Source organism: Caloenas nicobarica, chromosome 14, assembly GCF_036013445.1.
Source record: "Caloenas nicobarica isolate bCalNic1 chromosome 14, bCalNic1.hap1, whole genome shotgun sequence".
Taxonomy (NCBI): Eukaryota; Metazoa; Chordata; class Aves; order Columbiformes; family Columbidae; genus Caloenas; species Caloenas nicobarica.
The window spans coordinates 1,348,126-1,371,215 of NC_088258.1; the positions used below are offsets into that span (position 1 = coordinate 1,348,126).

At 45.6% G+C, this 23,090-nt stretch overlaps 1 protein-coding gene across 7 annotated transcripts in view; it reads right to left on the reverse strand.

The window, feature by feature from the left end:
- Nucleotides 1-23,090, reverse strand: part of TSC2 (TSC complex subunit 2) — a 34,191-nt gene that overhangs the window by 2,057 nt on the left and 9,044 nt on the right. For 2 of the 7 annotated variants that reach the window (XM_065645262.1, XM_065645261.1), the window contains exons 14-41: nucleotides 22,883-22,964; nucleotides 21,843-21,998; nucleotides 21,399-21,515; nucleotides 20,788-20,910; nucleotides 20,385-20,491; nucleotides 19,735-19,888; nucleotides 18,883-19,005; nucleotides 18,430-18,564; nucleotides 17,641-17,830; nucleotides 17,107-17,200; nucleotides 16,650-16,752; nucleotides 16,345-16,439; nucleotides 13,698-13,829; nucleotides 11,967-12,131; nucleotides 11,411-11,563; nucleotides 10,971-11,083; nucleotides 10,352-10,573; nucleotides 9,400-9,615; nucleotides 7,697-7,765; nucleotides 5,393-5,553; nucleotides 4,561-5,063; nucleotides 3,657-3,732; nucleotides 2,695-2,781; nucleotides 2,270-2,456; nucleotides 1,450-1,589; nucleotides 1,163-1,241; nucleotides 499-590; nucleotides 181-279 (exon numbers count right to left, since the gene is read on the reverse strand). In XM_065645262.1, the coding sequence (XP_065501334.1) occupies nucleotides 181-279; nucleotides 499-590; nucleotides 1,163-1,241; nucleotides 1,450-1,589; nucleotides 2,270-2,456; nucleotides 2,695-2,781; nucleotides 3,657-3,732; nucleotides 4,561-5,063; nucleotides 5,393-5,553; nucleotides 7,697-7,765; nucleotides 9,400-9,615; nucleotides 10,352-10,573; nucleotides 10,971-11,083; nucleotides 11,411-11,563; nucleotides 11,967-12,131; nucleotides 13,698-13,829; nucleotides 16,345-16,439; nucleotides 16,650-16,752; nucleotides 17,107-17,200; nucleotides 17,641-17,830; nucleotides 18,430-18,564; nucleotides 18,883-19,005; nucleotides 19,735-19,888; nucleotides 20,385-20,491; nucleotides 20,788-20,910; nucleotides 21,399-21,515; nucleotides 21,843-21,998; nucleotides 22,883-22,964 (3,973 nt within the window). The remainder of the gene's footprint in view (nucleotides 1-180; nucleotides 280-498; nucleotides 591-1,162; nucleotides 1,242-1,449; nucleotides 1,590-2,269; nucleotides 2,457-2,694; nucleotides 2,782-3,656; nucleotides 3,733-4,560; nucleotides 5,064-5,392; nucleotides 5,554-7,696; nucleotides 7,766-9,399; nucleotides 9,616-10,351; nucleotides 10,574-10,970; nucleotides 11,084-11,410; nucleotides 11,564-11,966; nucleotides 12,132-13,697; nucleotides 13,830-16,344; nucleotides 16,440-16,649; nucleotides 16,753-17,106; nucleotides 17,201-17,640; nucleotides 17,831-18,429; nucleotides 18,565-18,882; nucleotides 19,006-19,734; nucleotides 19,889-20,384; nucleotides 20,492-20,787; nucleotides 20,911-21,398; nucleotides 21,516-21,842; nucleotides 21,999-22,882; nucleotides 22,965-23,090) is intronic. The other 5 variants (XM_065645268.1, XM_065645264.1, XM_065645266.1 and 2 more) reach the window with 3 other exon arrangements.

A 23,090-nucleotide genomic window follows, 5' to 3' on the forward strand; every position in this document is an offset into this window, starting at 1 on the left:
GCCACCGGGGAACCTGGAAGCTCTCAAGTCCACCTACATTGCTACACAAGAGCTGGTTTCTAACCTTCTTACACATACTCCTCCTCTTATTCAGCAGGTTTTGACAGCTGATTTCATGTGCCTTATTTATACCGAGACTCTAAGGTAGAGCCCAGTTCTAAACACTAAGAACTGACTTACCCGGTGCCTGAGCCGCTTGATGTGCCGGAGCCTCGCGATCCATTTGGATGGGTAGGTGTCAGTAGGGTTTGAGCGACTGTGATGAACCTGGGAAGCCATCTAATTTGGGAAGAAGCAGGGAAAGACAGGCAGCACATTCACGTAACCACAACAATACCATTAACAACATTTCAGCACTGACTCAAATGCAGCTTAAGTTGTAACTCTTCACATGCTAACTCTGACTTAAAGACTGAGGCAGAAAGCTTATTTATGTATTTGCTTTACCGAGCCCTGCTTGTTGGAAGGCAGGAGGTCTCGGGGAGCTCGGGTACTCACGTTGGCGTGCAGGGCCATCTGACGGGCAACAAACGGCAGGTTCTTGTCAGAAATAATCTTGGCGACACTCGTGTCCACAAGACCCTCCATGTCTTTGTTTTAAAAGAAGAAGAAAAAAAATTCTTGTAAGACAGCTAAGAACAAGCCAAAGTTTGTCATTAACTAAAGAGATAAGTACTATAAACGTGAAGAATTGTACCACAGAATCTCAGAAGTTCCCACTGAGTTCTACAGCTCCAACTGTGACAGAACTTAACAGCTTAACACAACTGGCTCAAAATTCTCAAATTCTGGCTGCTCTGTAAAGGTCTGAGGAGAGCCTGAGGGGCTCATTATGACATGAACGTGAGCAAAAACCAGCCCAGAAGTGCCCCTTTGGTAGGAGGAAAGCAAACGCCCCTGCAGATGGTGGCACCGGCGCTGCTGAACGCACGCAGAGCCACAACCGCTTTCAAATATCGGGTTCTGCAGCGCTGGGAAGGACAGAGGCCAAAGCTGGGACCACCATGGGACACATCCAGACGTAACTGGGCAGCAAATTGGTTTCAGAGAGTTTCTCCTGGAAGTTTTTTACTTTCGCAACACAAAACCATGGCCAAGCGAAGGCAGTTGTGGCACCACCAGTCCAGGAAAGACTGAGGCCGAAGGCTGCCAGAGCTCCTACCTTTCCGACACTGCAGCGTCACCAGGTTACAGTCATAGTCAAGAGGGGTGATGATAACATGCACAAAGTTGAACTGACCCTAAGGAGAAAACAATAAAACAGTCAGATACATTTTAATGGCAGCCATCATGATTCTTCTGAGTGCCACAAACCAACACATGTGAACACACCAAGGCTAAAAAACTCCATTCATTATCTCAACACTGTTTGCTAAGATAACACACGTTAGATTAAGGCACAGACAAACAGACATATGCCTTTTTATACCCACAAGTAAAATCTTGTACCTTTATTGTTCCCAGCTTAAAGTCTTCTCCAGAATCATTGTAAACAATAGAAACAAAATCATTCCCAAGGTGCCTTTTCTTGTCACAGCGATATTTATCCAAATCCTTTGTGGGCATCAGGGTAGCGATGTGGAAAATGGCTGCAGAGGAAACAGAAAGAGCCTGAGGCTGGTCTGGGAAAGCGGCGCTGCCAGCAGCAATGCTCAACGTGCAGCACTTGGCAGAAGACAAAGTAGCACCAGCACCACAATAACAAAAAATACAAGTTGTGCTTCCTCGATAGGTTTGTACCCATTAGTGACAGCCAAATGCAAAAAAAAAAAAATTGGGAAGTTCCTCATGGCTTGTTGGATCCTGGGTGGTATCTGCACCGCTCGGTGCTGCAGGAGCTGGTACTGCTGCAGGTCAATTAGCGACAACCACAGTAACGACAACCCTCCTGCTTTCAGTACTCTTCTGCAGAGGAACAATTAGCAGAGTTTTGACATGCACACACAACCCTCAATTAACAGTTTCATAGCAGCTCAAGAACAAACTGCTTATTCTACAAACCTCGACACCGAACCATATCAACCTTTAACAGAGCAGAACACTTTAAAATTAAGTGGTCTGATTTTTTTTTTCTTAAATAAGGCAGGTATGCGTCTCTCTCAAACTTTAACGCATGGTTTGCAGAGATACCAGAGAGGGAATGGGAGGAGAACAGAGCCCCAGCTCACCTTTACCACATCCCTGGAAAGGAAAGAGTGTGTAGAAAGCAGGTCAGGCTTCAGAGGAGAAAATACCATCCCTTCAATTCCAGCTCCTGGAGCCATCTCACCTTGCATAATGTCATCATGCCAGCAGTAGGTAAACTGTCCATCCTCCCCGCACACATCCAGGCCACCGAGGTAAATTTTATCTGGCTGACAGTCTTTGAGCTCAATGAGCTTCCCCAGCCCGGTCAGGAACTCCGTGTAGCGATAGGATCCATGTTCGTTTGACAGAATCGCAATTTCGTTGTTGCTCTAGGAAATAAGAACACAGGAGTCCCACGCTGAATACCAGGAGTGCTCAATCAGCACAGTGATGAGGTTGTTGCCCTCCTAGAAGGGCTTCACACAGGCACTGATTTTTAGTGCAAGAAACTAAGGAAAAGCAAGGTGAGTGCAGGAGCAGGACAAATCTCACAGCTAGAACAGCGGTGCCCTGGCATTCTGTCGAGATGCACCCGTTCAAGGGTTAATGCACCTGCACACAGCTCACCTGCCCTTCTCCGACGTAGAGCACCGCGATCTTGTGTGTGTCGTAAGAAGGAATTTGATCCAGGAGCTGCACCGATCTTTCAAAGGTCTGCAACCAAAACAGCGGTCACGTCATTAAAAACCGATCCCCGCACCCCGCTGCGCTCCCTAAAACCCGTCAGGACAGTGGCAGCACAACGTGGGCACTGACTCGCGACCGGCACCAGCGTGTTCCTTACTGAGCACTGCCCGGAGCTGTGGCACCAGAACCCGGTACAGAGCAGCGCTACGCGCTATCTGCCACTCACCCTCCTGGTTTTACACTTCACATGAGATTAATCTGCCAAACAGTATGGGTTAGATGCAGCCGCCATGACAAATTACACCACATCTTCATTCAAGCTCCAGGGATGAAAAATTATCGTGTCTCTTGCTCTGAAGAACATTTTTTTAGCACAAGGTGTCACCTCATCTCCCCAAGGCTCCCACTGCCTGAGCACCCGAACCAAATGGGAGGGGAAACTGTCACCAGGAGGGTCACCAGAACCCCATTCCGGCATTAATTCTCCAGGAAGTTTGTGATTAATTTCTCATACGACCCCAAAAAGCTTCTTGGCCGCTCCCAGTTATTACACACGGAGGGCTGACGGGTTCTGCCAGTATCACCTCACGCTCGGTTTTCATCCTGCACTCCCCCTACCAGCAAAAAAACCAAATGTCCACAAATCATCCTTCCTTCTGGCTGGGATTCTGTAACAGCACCAGCAAAATCTCCCAATATCTCCAATTCAATTCAGAGCCATAAAGCAGGAGCCACCAGTACTGGGAAACAGAAAATCTCCCATCTGTAGCATTGGGGGTAGGAACCACCTTTAAACTGCACCAGCTGAGCTGGACAGTCATTACCACCATTTATGTTGAACAAACGTAACGAGGTTAGAAAAATTAACTACAAGAATTAAAAAAAAAAAAATTGTTGCCTACCTCATTTGGCAGCAAAAGGGGCTTGTTGTTTTCATCGCCAAAGAATGGGGAGTGGTACAACTGCAAAAACACAAAGCTAAGGGAGAGAGGGGAAAAAAGTCCTGTTACCATAAAAATTAAGTCCATTTTGACCCACTGTGTGTAAGAACATCACGTACAGAAGAAAAAGAGGAGCAATTAAAATGCTAACAGAGTCTAACTCATCTTCGAGAGACACTTTAGGTGCCTGGACTACCCGCAGTTTGTAATAGACTCTTGCCATAAAAACCAATGGTTGCGTCAAACAGCGGCAGCTGCACAAATTCCCCGTTCCAAAGGCAACTCCGTACATAGAACGGGGCAGAAGGAATGTGCTCCAGCCTTGAGGCCATGGGGGATATTTCCAGGCTGGCAGATAAATGATTCTACAGACATTTGCATTTTACCTGCTCTCAGCCAGATGAAGGTTGTCTCATAATGCAATTTGAGGCAACTGGCAACATGTAAAGTTCAAAAAGCAACTATTATAACCCCTTCCTCTTAGTATCTTGTACATTCTATTTCTTGAACTGCAAAACCAGTAATTCATCCTGTTCACAGTCAAGTTCACCCGAGGTGACCTGCGTTCAAGCCACACATACATTTGGACCCTAAAGTAGGACGGATTAAGAACATGACGAAACTATTTATCTGTTTCTTTTGCTATTTAAGAGACCCATTTTCTAAGTCACAAAGTTAATTTGGTGGTAGTGGGTTCAACATGCCTGTATTAGGTCCTGAGAAAACAGGTAATTAATTTTTCTTTTTAATCAGATGCTGTTTTGTAGGTCCCACAAAACCAGTAGACCCCCCGGAACGGATCCAGCCACAGCTCCAGCAATTCCAAACTCACCACTTCCAGCTCCGGACAAGCCTCTCCACCCACCTTGGGTTTATTCCGGGCACCTTCTCAGCGTTGGAGGCTGCTGTTCTGCTCTTGAAGGTGTCTCTCTCGATCCTTTTTCCTCTCCGGGACGGGGCCGAGTCCGAGATGGTGTAACCGCGGGGCCGGAGGCCCGAGGGGGAGCGAGGGGAGGTGACAGGAGCGGTGCCATCCAGCCCCCCGGACCCTGCGGCTCTGGCGTCCTCCTCCTTGCCCAGCCAACCGCCCAGCCCTTCCCCTTCCAGGTTCCCAGACTGGGATTTCGATTTGACTTCTGTGCTCAGCCTCCTTGGTCCTTCTCTGCCGTTGGCATCTTTGAGGACCTCTTGCAGTGTTTGTAGCTCAGGGGAAGAACTGGACTTGCTGAGCGGCTGGGACGGCTGGAAGGAAAGTTCCTCCAGTGTCTGGCTGTCCTCCGATGGCAGGACCCTCCCGATGGGAATTCCACCCTCCACCAGGTCTTCCGACTTCAGAGATTTTTCTTCTTGGCTGGAGGTCGAGGAAGACTTAAAGAGGGGAGAAACAAAGATGAGCAGTTTTCCCGATATGCAAAATAAAAGCTGACAACAGTAACGCTCACAGCACCAACAACACCTCCCGTGAAAGATGAGCAGAAGGTGCCGAGCACAAAGCGATGTGGAGCGAGGACCCTGCACAAACCAGGTGTTTGCTGCTGCTGCTCTGCATGCGTCCTGCACCGCCAGCCCAGCCCTCACTCCTGACTGCATCTAGATTTTGGTGTATCATAGAATCATAGAACTATTTAGGTTGGAAAAGACCTTTAAGATCATCAAGTCCAACACCAAACAGAACCGGTCAAGCTGTTCCTTCTTACCCTGCTGTAAGACTCCTGGGGTTTACCAAACCTTTCCTCGCTCAGGACTTGTTCGGAACATGAAGTCTCAATGTCCTCGCTCTCTGGAGACTCAGCCGGGGACTCGGTTTCCTTCAGCTCCGTTTCTGACGGGCTCCCTTCCTCCAGCACCACCGCCGACTCTACCGAGACACAAGGCAGAAGAACTGAAGCCTGGAGCGCGGCCCAGCCCGGCAGGTCCCCGTCCGCTCCTCTCACGCACCAGCCTTTTCCCTACGGGATTTCAACAGAAGGGCCACATTCAATGAGCGCTCTGGTTCTTGCATTTCTTGTCATGTCAGACTTGCTCCTGGTTCCCCTTTTGCACAGAGTAACTGAGCACCTTACCCTCCCAGCAAAGGGCTGCGGCTGCTTTGCTCAAAAATAAGTGCGGTTGTGTCCAATTGTTGCTGATGAACAAGCAGGGGACGGAATGAGGAAACGGGACCTTGTACATCAACGCTGGGTTACCAGGACAGACAGGAACTACAGAGATGTGAGGAAGTACAAGACTGGCATTAAAAGCTCATCATTATCCAGACAATGAAGACATCAGTTCTATGCAAGTGTGCAAAAAAAAGTCAGTTTTTCTGGTATTGAAATGCAATGCTCCTGTGCCTTGTAGTGGCCTAGAAGGAGATAAGAGATTTTAGGAGGAGCCATTTCCTTGCAGTTTGGCAGTTTTCCTAGTATGTCTCAGTAGAAGCGAAACAATTCAGCCCTAGACATACGAAAGGACAAGAGAGCGAGAGTCACACATGCACTGCAGCGATACTGGGAAACCTGCACGTGGCATCTGCTCAGCCCAAGGGCTGATGGAACCGCACTGAGCGCAGAGCTCGGGGAGCCCTGCCCAGGGGACAGGGTCACCGCAGCGCTTGAACGGGCCCTGACCACCGGGGTGAGCCTGACCCCTTGGCCTTGCTTTTTGGTTTTTTTGTCCTGAGGAAAAGGCTGGAGAACAGGAGGCTTCCCATTACGCACACAAGGGACTGGAAGACCAATCTGAAAGGCCAAGATTTGTTTTCCAAAGTAAAATAAAAATAAAATTAGCACACACAAAAAATAACTAAAATCGGCAAAATTAAAAAGAAAAAAAATTTTTTTTTAAAAAAATCACTAAAGCAGCTTTTCCTGGATTGATTTCAGCTCGCGGGATCAAAGTTATTTCAAAGAAGCAATTAAGAGTTAGCATTGCACACACATACCTTCTAAAAAACCAAACCAAACCAAACACCCCCAAACAACGTGCTGATCTGGTTAGCTGTCCAAGCCAGAACACACCTGCACACACCCAGTGCTTCCCAGCTCCCCTCGCTCTTACACCACTGCCCAGATTGCTGCTGGTTTTAAATAATGCGAGCACCCGCTAATTATTCTTCAGGTGGAAAGAGAGTAATACGAGCAGAGGAGAAGTGCAGGACACTCTTTCCCTGCAGCACCTCGGGGTTGCTCTGCGCCGTCCGTGTCACCAAGGACCCGCAGTCACCAACATCTGCTGCTCTGCAGAGAATTTTCCAGCAAAGAGGCAGCAACACATTCCAACCCTCTAATTAAACGCACAAAGCACCGCCGATTATCAAAGCAATGCAGGTGTTGTGCTCGTAAGGTGTGCGGTTTGATCTCCACTTCACTTAATTACGAAGTCAATTTTACTGAAGCGGAGAAAGATTTTACACTACTACAGAGCCTCCAAAAAGCCAGAATTTAGGAGGTATTCCCCTGAAATATATTTCTTCTTTTTTTATTTAAAAAGCTTTTAACCAGCATCCATTGTAAGATCAAACTTTATATATATACATCAGCTATACATATCAGCTCCTTTCCTCTTTTCTGTGCCCAATTGTGCCGGACTCCTGTGGCTGACACGGGGTCCCCTGGAGGGTGGGTGTCCTGAGCACACTGCGCCATTCTCACAAGTGGGAGCTTTTACATTTAGCGGAACACAAAGCCAATTGTAAAACGCAGCTGAAAAAAATCAATAATTCAATTAATCAAGCCACTCAGCCATTTTGACAGGCCATTTAGCACTGTGCCTCGTGAGTCACAACCCGCCCCAGCTAAAACAAAAGTTGCTTTAAGGAATCGCCTGCGCTTGCAAATGTTGGATCTGGCTTGGACTTCTCATGCTAGTCAAGATCCATTTGTTGAGAGTAATGAGGCTGGGTAAAGACAGGAGACATGGAAGGGGAACATGAAGTATGAGGGATACATTTTCTATGAATCAGAGGTGTTCTTCTATGGCAATACTTTTTTTTTTTTTTCCTTAAAGATATATAAATATACCTGCCCAGGATATGCTCCTGTGCAACTTCCCTTGACAACTGGACTGGTACATGGAAGAGAAAGAGGCCACTGCAAAGGGAAATCAAGTGAGCGGCTACATCAAAAGGAAGGAGAGACTATATGAAAAAAAAAAAATTAAAAAGCACAGAGTTTAAAATATAACCAAGAGCCTATTTCAAAATAAATAAATAAATTAAAACAAAGGAAAGAACAAGCTGGGATAAGCTCACTAGATGCCAAAGGGATACTTGAAGGGTACAAGGCCTCAAGGTGAATAAGGAGGCAGAAACACATTCAGACAACGCAGACTCGCGCTGCTCGCTTTGAAGAATGCATCCTTGTGAGCTTTACAAACAGAACACTCCTCAGTGACACCCTGGCACGTGTGGGAAACCAGCCTGAGCTTTTCCTGAGCTACGCGCTTCTGGCAAAAAGTCATTTTTAAACACACAGAATAGTCTGAAGAGTCGAAATATGGATAATGGTTCAGGCAGATTTAACCTCTAAAGAGGAAAAAACTAACACGCATGTGACAGTCTGGCAGGAAAACTTCTTCAAAACGCTCATTCCCCAGCCAGCTCTGGCCAGGTTACTGTACAAGCTGTGCTCACAAGATGTGGCCAAAACGATTGTCTCAGCCTGTCCCAGGAGGGGCATTTGGGTGGCCGCTCTTTAGCTACTCAGTTACCACCTAAATACTGCGAATCCACAGGAGCCAATAATTAAGTGTTCATGGACAAGAATTTTTTTTTTTAAAGGTGATAATTTGATTTTGACTCTAATTTTGTGTTTACATATTCTGAATCCTAAAATCATACCCCGCCCTGTTTAAAACAAACCGGAATACTGGCATTTTGACTGAATTTCCAAACAATCCACACCATTGATGCCACCTCCCCGGAAAAGCCTTGGCTGCTCAGCCCCGCCAGGAGCAGCAGTGCCGGGAGCCCCAGCGGGAGCTGTTGTTGATAAAAGCCCTGAGCAGGGATTACATTTAAAAAAACAAAACAAAATTTCAGTTGTTGGTCAGCACTAACCTCCCAACATTAACAGCTCTTTCACAAGTGAACTAGCACCAAAGTAAATACAGTGCAAAGCCACTGTGTTAAAATAAGGCCATCGAAAGATACTCAAGTGATTCAACTGCATTGGTCTGAAGGTTAAACGGTCCTTTTACAAGGGGAATACATCCACGGCCAACAGGATTTGTGTTTGCCTGTCTCATGCTGTAAAGGACAGTGGCAATTACGTGGCCCTGGCTGGCGAGGTCTGTGACACTGTGACGGGCCATTCTCCCAGGGACCAACACCAACTCCCGCGCTGCAGACAAATGGAAATGGAAATGCTGCAGGGGATGGTCCATCCCCACGGGGAATGCCCAGATCAGCACCAGACAGGTGGAAGAGGGAAAAGATCCACAACTTGGTTCATTTTCATTTGGGAAACAGCATGAAACACTCAAGTCCCCCAGAGAATTTCCATTACTCCTCATTCTTCTCTTTGAGAAGCACTTTTCTGCTGGAACGTCAGGAGCAAGAAGGAGGGGAATTTTTCACTTAAAACTTCTAGGGACTGATTCCCCTTCTTACTGCTATGATATTCCTCATGCTCCTAACCTCACTGGTCTAGAAGAGCTGCACTAACTCCAGTGGATTCAACCAGTACTGGGCTGCTGGACACGCCGCCGGCCGGCCAGCCCTCACCTGTGTTGGACCGCTGGAGAAGAGACGGTTTGGCCGTGCCGGTGGCCAGGCTGGAGGAGGGGACAGACAGGGATTTGTACAGAGCCGTTTCGCGGTGTTCTTTAAAACGTTCTGCAGCCATGAGCGCGTTGGAGAGCTCCTGCAGGGGCATGTTGTTGATATCTGAAGAGAACGGACTGAGTGGGTTCTCCAGACTCATCAGCCAGCTGGTGTTACCTGGGGAGGGAAAATTAGGGAAGAGTACTAAGTGCTCTCAACTCCAGAAAGTTTATACAGCTCACATCAAGAAAAGCACAAATTGTTTCAGATTTTGCAAGTACAAATCAAAACGGAACAAGTTCTCAGTTCTCCCGATATTTGGCAGAATCACTTGACTGATTTCCTGCTTTCAGTAAGTAGCTCCCAGGGCTCAGCACTTCACTCCAAGCTCTTCAAGCACCTTCCTTGGTAACTCATTACTACAGCAGATTCCCAGAAGGCACCCAAAACACTCAGGTATTTTAATTAATGATACCAGGTCACAAAGCAACTTTCAGCTGAAATAGGCAATTCCCTGTTAATGTTGTGTAACACACCAGCATTCAAGAATTTTGACTCTGAACATGTCATTACTCCTTCCCTCACAGCAAACACAGCTTCAGGTTTTCAAGAAAGACCACAGAGCTGTGTAAAAATGGGAAACGCAAAGTAGGGTTGACATTATCTGGCTCTATTGCTGTAACAGTATTTAATATACAAATTTAAGTCCTTGCTTCAATCTTTTCAAAGTTATTTTGAAGATTTAAAACATTAAACAGTGATTTCAAAGAATCAGGTATCAGGTGTATTACTTTCAGGAGGCAATAAGCAATACATAGATCCATTTGCAACTAAATATGGATTTTTGTTTTTCAATCAGGCTCCGGTTTCTCAGCCAGTCAAAAGAGCTCCCTCCATACTCAGGTTAAGATACCTGTGGGTCTGCGCACAAGGATTTCTGCCCATCCCTGTGTCAGCAGCGGGACATATGCAGCTAAGTTTGCTTTTTCTTTCTGCAGAGATGTCTGTGGAGCAGGATTAGTCTTCTCTGACCGAGATGCAGGCGCAGGAGGACTCTGTGTCCCTTGGGAAGTGGAGCCGGTGGGCAAATGGGAGGCTGAGTTGTCTAAAGCACCGACACGTAAGGCGTGACCACCTGGCAAGAGACACAGAACAAAAGGGAGAGCCGTGCTTAGTTAGCACCAAAAATATCTCAGAATAAGTCTTTTAAGCTCCTCTGGCAGATGCACACACAACATCAGGAAGCTAAGAGAACTTCATCTTCCATGTGTTTCTTATAAACCACCAGGCTGGACAAACACAGGTGATTCTCACTGCAAGTGCTCCCCACTGAACCCATCAGCAAAGCAAGGAGAGGTGAGCAGGAGGAGCACCACCACTCCCGAAGCTGCTGCTGCCTCCTCGCTATTAAATACCCAACAGGTCCAGATTCAGGATCAGATCGGACACAGGACTCTTCAGGAGGCATTCGGACGCCTCAGCCTGCAACACAGCCCCAGAAATGGCAGTGAGACTCCAGGACAGGAACTCACCTGACATGGATCGGACTCTGTTGCGAGAGCTTCTGCAAACCTGCTGCCCGGCTTGGGATTCCAGTTTTGCTGGAGCTTCTTTAGTTTGTCTCACTTGCAAAACAGGGTCTGAGCTGTGGAGGAAAAAAAGAAAAAAAATCATAGAATCATTTTGGTTGGAAAAGACCTTTAAGATGATTAATTCCAATTGTTAACCCAACACTGCCAAGTCCAGCTCTAACCCATGTCCCTGAGAACCCCAGGGATGGTGACTCCACCACTGCCCCGGGCAGCCTGTTCCAGTGCCTGACAATCTTGGTGATACTGACAGTGAAATCAGGCACGCTGGACAAATAAGACATTCCTCTTCTGGTAAGTGGAAAACCTAAAAAGATGCACTGTAAGAGTGGTTTAAGTTACTTTGTTAGGTAGAAATTTCTAGAAATGGGAGGAAGTTTTACCTTGATTCTGTGCTGCTTTGGAGTTCTCCAGAGTCTAAGCCAAGCAGGGACCTTGTCCCTGTTCCAACACTTGTAGTGATGGTCACCAGCTTGTTACCAACCAGCCACGTCTTCGTCCTTCCTCCAGCCAACAGAAACTCACCCACAGGAGACCTGGAAACACATTTGCGATGAACTCTGGGGCTGCAGCGGAACAGGGGACTTATCTCACATAACTACATAGGAGCTACTGCCTGTTTTCCTTCTTTATACGGCATTTTTAACATATTCTGGGATCATCAACATCATCCATCAGGACAAGGGATGAGCTGAATTTAATATCAACTACTGGACACATATCACAGAGCAGAAGAGAACAAGCCTTGTCTGAGCTCCATGTCTCCTCCTGGGGAGGGCTAACAAGAAAAGTAAATGCCCCTCATCTAAAGGCAGCTGGCACGGCACTCGGTTCTGTAGCAAAGACTGTGATTATCCAGCAAGGACACAATTATCCAGCAAAGACACAATTATCCAGCAAACAAAAGCACCTCTCCCATGGTGACCAGGTGACCTGTACCTTTTAGGCACCGCCGTGAAGTTTGAAAAGACGTATCGAGCCATCATGTCCAGACAGGTCTCCGTGAGTTCCAGGTGGAGATTTTTTAAGTTGTCGTCAGCCTGAGCCATCGAATTTTCATCCGCAGAGCCCAGGCTTGAACTAGTGATGGATGTTTGTATCCGACTAGAAAAGAACGTTTCCAACTGACAGATCACATTGCAAAATGCTTGTCCCTGTCACCCAACAGACAGTGTGATGCACAACACCCTGCGATACATGCATGTGCCAGATCAGAGAGGTGGCCCGACGCTAAACCCAGGACATAGTCGAAATATTTTTGGATTGGCCTCAAGCTCTGTAGCTTGTCATGGCAGAAAGCATATTTTATCCGGAGAGACTGAGAAACATTTAAATGTCTGTCAGCTGCGTAAAACAGGCCAGAGCTCTCTGATGTTGGAGGCCCACGGGCAAGTGCACCAAGCAAACAGCGAGAGGCAGCACCAGCTCTGAGTCTGCAGATCTACAGGATCTATAGCGAGGGCAAGCGTCCCGACACCAACAGAGTTTCCCAGGCAAGATGTTGCCCATGAGCCACGAATCAGGGCACTCCAGACTTGACTGTTGCTTTTTTCTCTGCTGCATCCCTTTCATGTTTTGATTTTTTTTCCCCTCCAAATTCAATAGCTATGTAAAACCTGATTTAACTTGAAACAGAAAAAAATTGCACTCTGAACAGGAAATTGGGACAAGAATAGAGAGCAACTCTGCCTTCAAATCACCCAAGTTTACACATAAATTTACATATTTACATTTATATAAAAATATGAGAGAAGAAAATCAGCTAATAGGTTAATGGGGATATTAGAGAATGCAGTGCCAGAATTGTATTCACAATTCAGTCACTTCAGTGTCTTTCCCCCAAATACCATATAGTTATGGTCAAAAATAGAACCAAAGTTCCACTGACAGCAGTTCTTACAGATCAAGGCACAGATCTTCAGATTCAGACTTTAAACTAACATGTTGCAGTTTAACACTCAATGGAAGTGACCCAGAAAGATGATTTAAGAACTAGCATTAATTGTTTCATCTTTCATATGAGCAAATCAATGTCTACGACCAAAACCTGTTTTCTTTAGTTGTGAAAGCAACGGCTTGTAATGAGCTGAGCATTTATTTCAGTGCTCTACGGAAAGACAAGTTAAGACTTCCATGGCGTCACACCTCGAGACCAGAACACTTGTGTCAGCTCCCTCTGGCTCAAAGAACAAACCCCAAGCTGAGGCCAGAACTGTTCCTCACAGTTTGGCCTGTACAAGAGTTTGCAGAGTATCAAAAGTCTCTCCCGGGCAAGTCACTGCTCAGAAGGCTGAAGTTTTAGTGAGTTTTAACCAGGACTCGCTCGCACAGAATGCAACCTTTTTCCTTTGCTTTTCTTTTGTGCTGTTTGTTTGTTCGTTTGTGTGTCCCCCCATTCACCATTTTGACTTTGAAAACAGACATTTTTATTGCTAAAGCATCAGAGAATAGGGCGAAGTGACCATTAACCACATAGGATGCAATGTGACCACCCAGTAGCCAGTGTTGGGAAGCCACAGGAGGTCCCTGATACTTTCCCAAAACCAAGGCTGTTTTTTTATTGTGCATCAAAGTCATGCAAGCATCCCCCATGCAAATCCTCCCACCCTTGCAGTACAATTTCCAAGGGCTGAGCCGCTCTTGGATCCTCCCCATTTAAAGTGCCTCTACCTGCGGACCACATGTTCAGACACACTGATGCTGCGGGATCGGAAGGCATCAACTGCAGAGGATTCTTTCAGCTCTTTCACTGGAGGAGAGTTATTCAAGCCTTGCTTTGCATTTTTGGCTAGTCTTAAACTACTAGGTGGAGAAGCACCAAACCCCAAAAGAGGTCACAGGAAGGGAGGAAATCATTGTAGGGATGTAGGTTGAAAGATCACAGGTCACAGGGTCAATATTGGGGGATCCCGGAGGGTGATGTAAAATCAAACAAATGCCAAAAAAGGAAAACAAAAATTAAAACGTACAAACAAGCAGAGCTGAAAGCATTAAAAAGACAAACCACATTTTGAAAACAAGATTTTAAACGCGCTACAAACCAAATGAAATTAGTACAAGTTAAAACAAAAAACTGATTGAAATGATAGTTGGAATACTGCGCTGTTAAACAAAGGCAAGAGCCCCTGAATGCTGATTTGGCACAAATTTTCCAAGTCTGAGAAGTTTTGTGCAGTTCAACCACCTCTCGTGTTGCCCCAACTCACCACTTCGGCACCACTAAAAACCTGACTACGTCCAGAGAGCAGATCCTCGTGTGCTTTACCAACACCAGCAGCAGCGCATTTTTCTGAGGCACAGGAATATATCACCCAGCCCTACCTCTGCTAAGCCTGGCCCAAACCTGAGCTCCTACCCCGAACCCCAAAATCACCCAGGGCCAGTCGGGGATGTCCCTAAGCTCAGCTGGGGACACTGGGGAGACTCCCGACCCTTCCCACAGCGCACAGACAGAAGCGCAAGAAGACAAATATCCTGCGGGCTGGATGCTGGACTGTGTGATGCTTTTCAGTCAAACGAGGAGCCTTTACATGTGGGAGATGACAGCAATTAACATCTAAAAGGCCCTTTAATTAGTGGCAGCGGAGCTGCATGCCTGGTTGAGAGCCGGTTTGAACGGTTTGAACATGGCAGAGGGTCCAGCAGTTCACATCCCCATATACTGGGTGTTTCAAAAAGATCGACCCAATTTCAAAAGGCAGTGATTTCAAATTGGGTCCGTCCTTTTGAAACACTCTGTATGAAATGCAGATACGCATTTAACCCTTCTGGCTCTTTCTAAACATGATTTATTTGCTATCTCTCTTTCAGTGCATTATTATATTTCAGATAGCCACCTGGAGGGATCACTATTTGTTCCTCTTCTCCCAGCAACCTCTGACAGATCATTTCTGGCCCCAAAAGGGCCAGGCGGTGCCTGCAGAGAGCAAAGCCACCACTGTGCCATCCAGCAACCTTGGGAAGCGCTGGGATCTTATCTGTTGCAACACCCAGCACCTCAGCTAGGGCACAGAAATACTTATTCTTTGGGCTTAAGGCGTGAAAACCAAGCACACAAGCTTCTCAAGCACGACACAGATCTCTGCTCGAAGCTGTTTCCTCCCTGGCTTGGCCAGAATCTGAGCTGGGGCAGCCTCGGAGGCGGCAGCTCCTGCCGTTCTGGTGTTTCGGGTTGCTGCCGAGTACAGCCCACGCTCCTCGGCAGAGATTTCTGTGCAAAGTGATCCAGCAGCGTTAGGAAAAGCCTTTAGCTACAGTAGTATTCCAACCTGGTAGAATTTAACAGGTTTTTGGAAGAAAAAAAAAAAAAAAAAAGATTAGTTGAAATTCTGATTTGAGAGACGGGTGTCAAAAGGCTTCTCTTCCAAGTTTCTGAATGAAAGAGGAGGAGATGGGAGAGATGAAACACAAAACAGGGTTTATAGCTGTAGCACTGGGGCAGGGATGGTGTTTCTTCATTGCAAGATACTCGCTGAGCCTTGCAGTTGAAGTAGAGGCACTTTCCCCAGGGTTCAAATGCCACTGTGTGCTCACTGCACATCAACACTGAAGCAAGTTAAGTGAACCAATTTAGGTAAACCCTGCAGGTAAAAGGACGTTAGAGAAACCCCAAATGCCTGCCAAGGAGTGTTCTCCTATCCCAGCAAACGTTGTTGTACTTTGAAAGACTGCTGGCAAGTTCTGACTTCCAAAGATATTAGGCTTTGCTTAAAACAGATATAATGGCTTCACAATCCAAAAAAAGGCTCAGGACATGCAGATACACAGAGAGCAGCTGTCTGCCACCCAGCACCCCGACCTGACAGACAACACTGCGGAAAAACAGCACTGGATTGCTCCATTTATAGAGGTTGCTAATCACAACAGTTTCTCTGGCGATCGTTTAAATAGTCGTTGCAGATCAACTATCAAAAGAAGTTAATGCTATCAATATGAACATAGTATTCTGTTACTTCTGGTACTACCCTTCTCTGTTACTTCTGGTAGCATTGTACTGACACACATCAACATGAAAGAACTGTTGATTTTCAAAAGTGAACAACAAAAAGCCCCCACCTTACTGCACAGGCTTACAGAACAGCCAGCGATGCCCCCATCTGCACTATCAGACTGTTGGCTTGGTTGGATTCCAGGTTCTTACCAACCTAAGTTTGTCTTTTACCAATCCCCTGACCTAAAGAGGTTTACTTTGCTTGCTTAAATGCACTGTCAGATTTTGGATAACTAAACCCAGCCTCCTTCAGAAAAAAAACACAGGGGATGGTGTGAGCACTAGAACAGGGACCACAAGACCCTGCTGGAGTCCAATATAATTTACCTTTTGGGCCTCTCATTCAGGCTTGTGCTGCGAGCCCTGAAACTGTCCTTCTCTGGCGTGTCGTCAAAGGAAAGGAGGGCATTGGAGCGCAAACCCTGCCGGAGACAAACAGAACGGTCTGAGTGGCAAGGACGTGCAGCTGAAGGATTGCAGTCACGGGCTAGCGCACAAGAACTCACAGTCCGTTTTGAAAAAGATGTTGACAAGAAAAGAATTTTTCTAGCTTCAAACAGAACCTTTAAACTTCTGAACCCGGTTTTTAAGTCACCATTTTTGTTATGTTTGATTCAGTAGTGTCCATTTACCTTTGTAATAAAGGTGACAAAGCCCTTTCGGAAGGGAAGGCGACACCGAATGAACCACATCGCTATCACGTGATGGGCCAGGCAAACGATGTACTGGTTAAACCTAAAAGAGCAGAAAGATCTCCACAGAGTTTAACGCTGCATTATGATGCCACTCCAGAACTGAACAGACGGACTTTTCAACCTGAGAAATAGAACCAGTCCTTTATCCACTGTAAATGTAAAGAAAAAGAACCTTAAAAGTTCTGTTCAAGAAAAACAGATATTTTGTCCAAGGTGAATATGTCTCTTCTTGAGAAAAAGCCTGGAGATACAAGAATGAGCAATATCCTATAAACAACCTTGGCCCAAGTACTACAAAATAGCATGTCTCGTTCAAATTTTCATTTGATGATGAATGAATTCGAACATTCTCAATTGTACAGATGAGGAAGAAGCACATTTGCTGTGAACTTACTTGGAAGGGTTTGTGTAGGGCAGGGAGATGGCGAACACGCTGGCGTACTGCTCTACCGCAAAGTTCCGGTAGAGGTGAGGCAGCCTGGCCAGAGCTAGAACACAGCAGGGAAAAACAACCAAACAGCACAAGTGAGGGCTGAACACAAAACTATTCAATAGCACAACTCAGTTTAATTCAAAATGGTTTGTTTCCTCTAAATGATCAGCTGACATGGTATAATTTCATGGCATAATTTCCTGCTATTTAAGTTATCAAGGTGGAGAAAGCAGCTTTGTATTTCCCATCACTGTGTGGCTGCGCTACACAAAGCGCATCTCTTCAGTGTGTGCAAGTTGTTTAAATAGAAAACCAGTAACAAACAAGAGATGCTCAAACATTTACACCTTGAGGATGGTGCAAGGGCATCACCAAAACCCAAGACACCCTTCCAATGCATCTCACGTGGCTAATGCAATGAAAATACCCATATTCAGTGCAAACAACACATTTACAGCTACAGAAGATCAAAAGCAGAAGAGCATTATGACTTACTTGAAAGAAATTCTAAGAGAGGGATTGCCACGTTGGCTGTAGCGGAAATGTGGGTTAATTTGACTATTAAGACTGGAAGCGCCTTTATGATGATATCGGGCATCTCGACACTGCAGACAGAGAGCGCCACAACGCACTGGTTTGCACAGCGATAAATAAGACCGTGTTCCAGACAATACACTATTTCGCGCTAGAAGAGTTAAAAAAAAAAAGTAGTCAGAAAACAGGGAAAGAGAAAATCTCTGCCGTAGCATCTCCTGACTGCCGCCAGCATTTCAAACAGCTTGTGGGTGTCACTGCTGCAAGACCTGGATCGCGCACGTGAATTCTTATCCAAAATGCACTAACACAGAACCCTAAACAATGTTGTATGTATTCTAGGCCAAAATCTTAAGATGGGACTTTAATCATTTTAGAAATTCTTATTTAAGAGACTTTCTTATTTTAAGGTTTTGTTGTTTTGGTTTGGTTTTTTTCTGATTAAACAGAATTTTGATGTTTATTGGCGTCTTCCAGCAGAGGGTAAAGTCACTCCCTGAGCTGTGAGTAGGATCAGGTATGGATGCAGAACAGTGAATCCAAGTGACCAGACAGTTCCTGCTGCACAAAGTCAGAAAAGTAGTTTTACACGCCTAACTCCACACCAAATACAGCAGATGCAGCTTTTTATAACGGAAAAGAGCAGTATTATTAATAATATCATGCACTTAAGTATGCTAATCAGCTAGTATGAGCAAACGCTCTACTATCCAGGCTCAGCCCCCCCTCATTCTCCTACTTTCCCCATACCTGTTTGGCTTTGTCCAGATAATTGTGATACGATATTAATGCCGTCAGTACTGGAACTACAGCCAGATGCAAATCAGTGCGGGAAAAGCCTTCTGGGGTCCCATGGAGCCTGTCGGTTGTCTTTTTGTCTGTGAGCTGATACATCACACAGCGAGTTAGAACACCTCACACTAAAATACTCTCTAAAAGGCAGCAGACAGGCACTGCTCATAGCTCCCTTTTCAGATGTATACATCCATACGTAACAAATATTCATTATTAACTTCTTCTGTACCTAAAACAACCCTCACAAAAAGGGCAGGTGAGTGAGGATTGACAACCAGCATGCTGATCTTCAAAAACGTTAGATTGAAGAAAAAAACAACAATAAAAACAAACTAAAAAACACCCCAATCAACTCTCAGGCAAACTAAGGATGTGGTGACGACACATCAGGAGGGTGCAGGGCATTACCATGTAGCTCAGTGCAGAGGCCAGCAGGTCTATGTTACAAGGAGAGGTTAAAAATAGCACTTTATAGTGGAGAGATTCAGGTAATTTGTTGAGGACCAACTTCAACACCTTCCAGTCTGTCTCCTGGAAAGAAAGAAAAAATTAAAGTGGAAAATTTTTGTACGATTTCAGCTCCATTTGAAAGTAAGACCAATCAAATTTCAGACAACATGCTGTCTCCTAGGCAGATGTATGTCTTGCCATGGTAGCGACATAAAAAGAAGTGGCATTTAGCTGTCACCAGTGGCTTCCTGTCTGTCACCCAGCTCGAGGTGCAACACGCAAACTGGAAGACAACTTGAATCCAGATCTGAGCTCAAAAAGACAGAGCCAGAATTCAGTTTTCCCAGCCAACAGCACAAATTAACTTCCAGAGCAAGACAACCCCTCAGCACATAATTATGTCTGATACAACGCTAAAAAACAATTTCTATTCACAGTTTTTTAGCAACTGAAACATTTATCAGTTCTCAAAAGACTTCAAAACCTTGCAGTAGGTTTCTTTTAGGTTCAAGTGCCCTTTCAGAAACAGGATGACTTATCTGATCTTTGTTTAACACCCACATTTTTTGCCCTTGTCTGCTCTGTAGCAGAGCGCAGTGAAAGCTTCACTCCGCTCCTGAAGAGCTGACCTGCTGCTCCCACTGCTGGCTGCAAAGCTGCACAATCACACAGGTTCTGCCCAAGAAGGAGGATTTCCGTGTTGCTTTTCAGACATTATTTAGATACTCTGGCACAGAATCCTCCAACCAGCCCATTTTAAGTCGGCATATTTCACATGGAGATGACAACTGTCGTTAAAAGTGAACGGACCAGTTTCAGACACTGGAGGAGGACACCGAAGACCATGGAGTAGGGCAGGTGGCCGATGCGGATGGTGGCGTTCTGGGCAGGCATGCTGGGGCTGCCCGCAGGCGGAGAGAGCGTACCCGCAGGCTTCTTCTCAGAAGTCCTCTTCTCTGCTTCTCTACAACGTGAAAAGAAAGAAAAATACACGTAAGATCAGGATCAGAGTAGGCGATTCATGTGACCTACAGTGCTACCCTATTTGGTAGCCAGTCCAGTGATCAAACAACAATATAAATAGCATTTTCAATTAAAAAACACAGGATTGCACAGTAGACGGACAGCAATGAGTCAGTTTGGCCAGGTTAAGGGGTTTTCTATCCAGGCCCTCAGCAAAATTAGAAAGACATCTTTTGGGGCATGTTACACAGAGAACATTAGACCAACCTATAAAATTAAAAATAGCCAGATTTGTACAAATCATTGAATCAAACCTCAGTGTGAAAACTGGTTTCAGAGAGGAACAGAAATTCCACATCTGACATTGAAAGCTCTGTAGGTAAGTGGTTTGCAAGATTTAGAAAAACTGCAAGTCGCTACTGATGGACCCTGAAGCTTGTGCAAAAATATCAAATAGCTCAGAAAACAGCTTTTGCTTAACACAATGAGAAACCTACACAAAATCACACAGACAGTAAGGGCTGAACCTCACTGCTCCATCCTTGTTGGCAAGGCCAAGCCGGTGGAGGGAGTCAGCTCGAAGCATCAGCAGGAAATCAAACACCTGTAACAGAGAAGACACTGGAATCACTCAAAACCCCAGTCAGCGGAATACTCTCCCACCTCCCCAAGGGATACTTCTGCAAGTACAAAGGGATTTTTGATAGATGCTGTGGCTAATTCTGCAGGAGGCATCACTTCTGGTGTTACACTACATACATTAATACATACTCTTATTAGCCAAGAAATATTTAATTCTACTTCTGGCGATCTCTAGAGCACACATTCCCCACCTGCCACCTCAAAATTCCAAAGCCAGGATGCAGCTCTCAACCCGAAAGCACCGGTTACTGCTGGTACCTGCAGTCTGATGCTGCTGGCGACAGGAAGGCTGTACGCGTACATGTAATGGCGTTGGACATGCTGAACCAGCATCTCGTACACCCGCATGGCGTGGCTGGAGGGTAGGCTGTAGAGTTTTGTCTACAGAGGAACAGAAATGTAAATCGAAAGGCAAACTGACACTTTTAATTCAGAAATATGTGTCTGCACCAAGAACCCAAGAAAAACACAGCAGAAACTTGCTCCCGAGAGCAAGATGAAAAGATGGTTCTGGACAGAACCTCTGCAAAGGCTCCAGAAGGGCAGCGGTTGGAAAAAAACAGCTCTTTGCAATGGCTTCACATCTCCGGACATGCTACAACAGATCTATTCAAGGTTATTAAACCACTCCTCTTCTGCTAGTTTAGAACATATCTGCCCTCCATACACAAAAATGTACTCATATTCGTTGTACAATGGAAATTAAGAAAATAAAACATTTAGCAAATAGTGCCCAAAAGCAAAAGAAGTGACCAAAACAAGAGTTAAAATATTATGTGGACAAAAGTCGGAATATTTAATAGTGGGAGAACGGTTCTCTAAAAAGCCAAGTCCAGCAGAAGACGCGTTTAATGCTCTGCGGCGTTTACCTGAAGAATTATCAGGAGTCCAAGAACTGCTGTCTTGACATCCTCCAAAGAAGCTGAATACGACAGCAAGTCCCTCTCTTCCAGTTCAGAAGGAGACGAGAGAGAATGTGCAGCCACCTTTTAAAAAGAAAAGCAATACACGGTTTAAATCCACAAAACACCTTTTCTTTATTTCCATCCTGGAAGGTCAGCAAAGACTACGGCAAGATATCCTGCAGGAAACTCCGCAAGGCCCATCAGGTAGCTCGGATGGGTGTTGATGGGGTTTCTAAACTCCCTCTGTTCTGCACTTCGGGCCTGCATCCTCCAAAACCCAGTGATTTTACAATATCCTATGGAACCAGGCAAGTGATCAGAGTCATGGGTTAGTCCCTTCGGCTACAGTAAGAGGATCTGGCAGAAGACGTGGTGATGCTACTGACAGTCAACCAAACTCTGCCTCACCTTTTCTATGATATCCAGCAGGCTGTTGAAGTGATGGGTGTTGCAGCCTTCAGCCAGGTCTACGAGCAGCTGAGTGGCCAGTTTTCGGACTTGATGGTCTTTATCCTCTGGAATGTGAGCCAGCTGCGAGATCACAACCAGGTTTATCAGCTCCTCCTGCAAGGGGACAGACCTTAATGAGCCTGGATGTTTTGCTGCCAGCTGTTCAATCAGCTAGTTAGAGAGATAAATCATTACAAACTAAAGCACATTGGTATCAGACTTGTTCCTCAACTGTTTGGTTCCTTAATCTTTCCTCTTCCATCCGATTCAGTATTTCTGTGTGCCAGCCTTCCAAATACTTATGACTTTTGTTGAACTTGCATTCAATGCTTTGGTTTTCATGTGTCCTACAGACTTGATAGCCCAGGATCAAACAGACTGCTGGCGAGGGATTTCTAGGACTTGGGTTTTTGAGAGAGAAAACGTGCAACAGCATCATGTTTTCACAAATCTTGAAGGAATTGCAGAAGCACCTCTGCCCCTTCCTGTCCTCCTACACTCTGGGTACACTCCAAAGTGCTGACGACATTCCCAGAGCTCTTCCATAACTCCTGTCTCAGACACTTTCCATCTCGGATTGGAATTAAACCACAAGGAACATGGCAGGTCAATCAGATTATGTCCAGACCTCATCCTTTTACAAAGAAATAAACTCTCCATCTCTCACCCTGACTTTCCTTTCTTCCAAAACAAAATGTATAGCGAATTAATGACCTTCAAACAGGGAAGCAAATACACAACCAGGTGTGTCCTCAACACACGGCAGCTCCCACTGCAGGTTGCACATACCTGTATCCAATTAGGGCCAGTTAAAAGGCAAGTCCTCCTACAAGCATCCTACAGAAATGTGTCTATTGTGTGCAACATTCACAGCACAGTCCTGTGCATTTCCCAGTGGCAGAGATGACCTGAAGCACAGTGTAAAACGTGCCTCACCAAAGCCTTTCCCACCCACTTCAGATCTCACGTGTGATCACCAGAAACAGATTAACACGCACCTCATAGAACTGCCTGTTAATACTCAGAACAAAGGACAAGACATCCAGAACTTTAATGCGAACAGCACTACGACTTTCGTTCCTAAAATGGAAAGAGCAAATTCAAGGTGAATAAAGTTGCTGATATTTAGGGAAGATGGGAAAGGAGAAAAGGAAAGTAAAACTAAAGCAAACTAAGGAACTTCTTAGGACTTAGAACAATAAATGC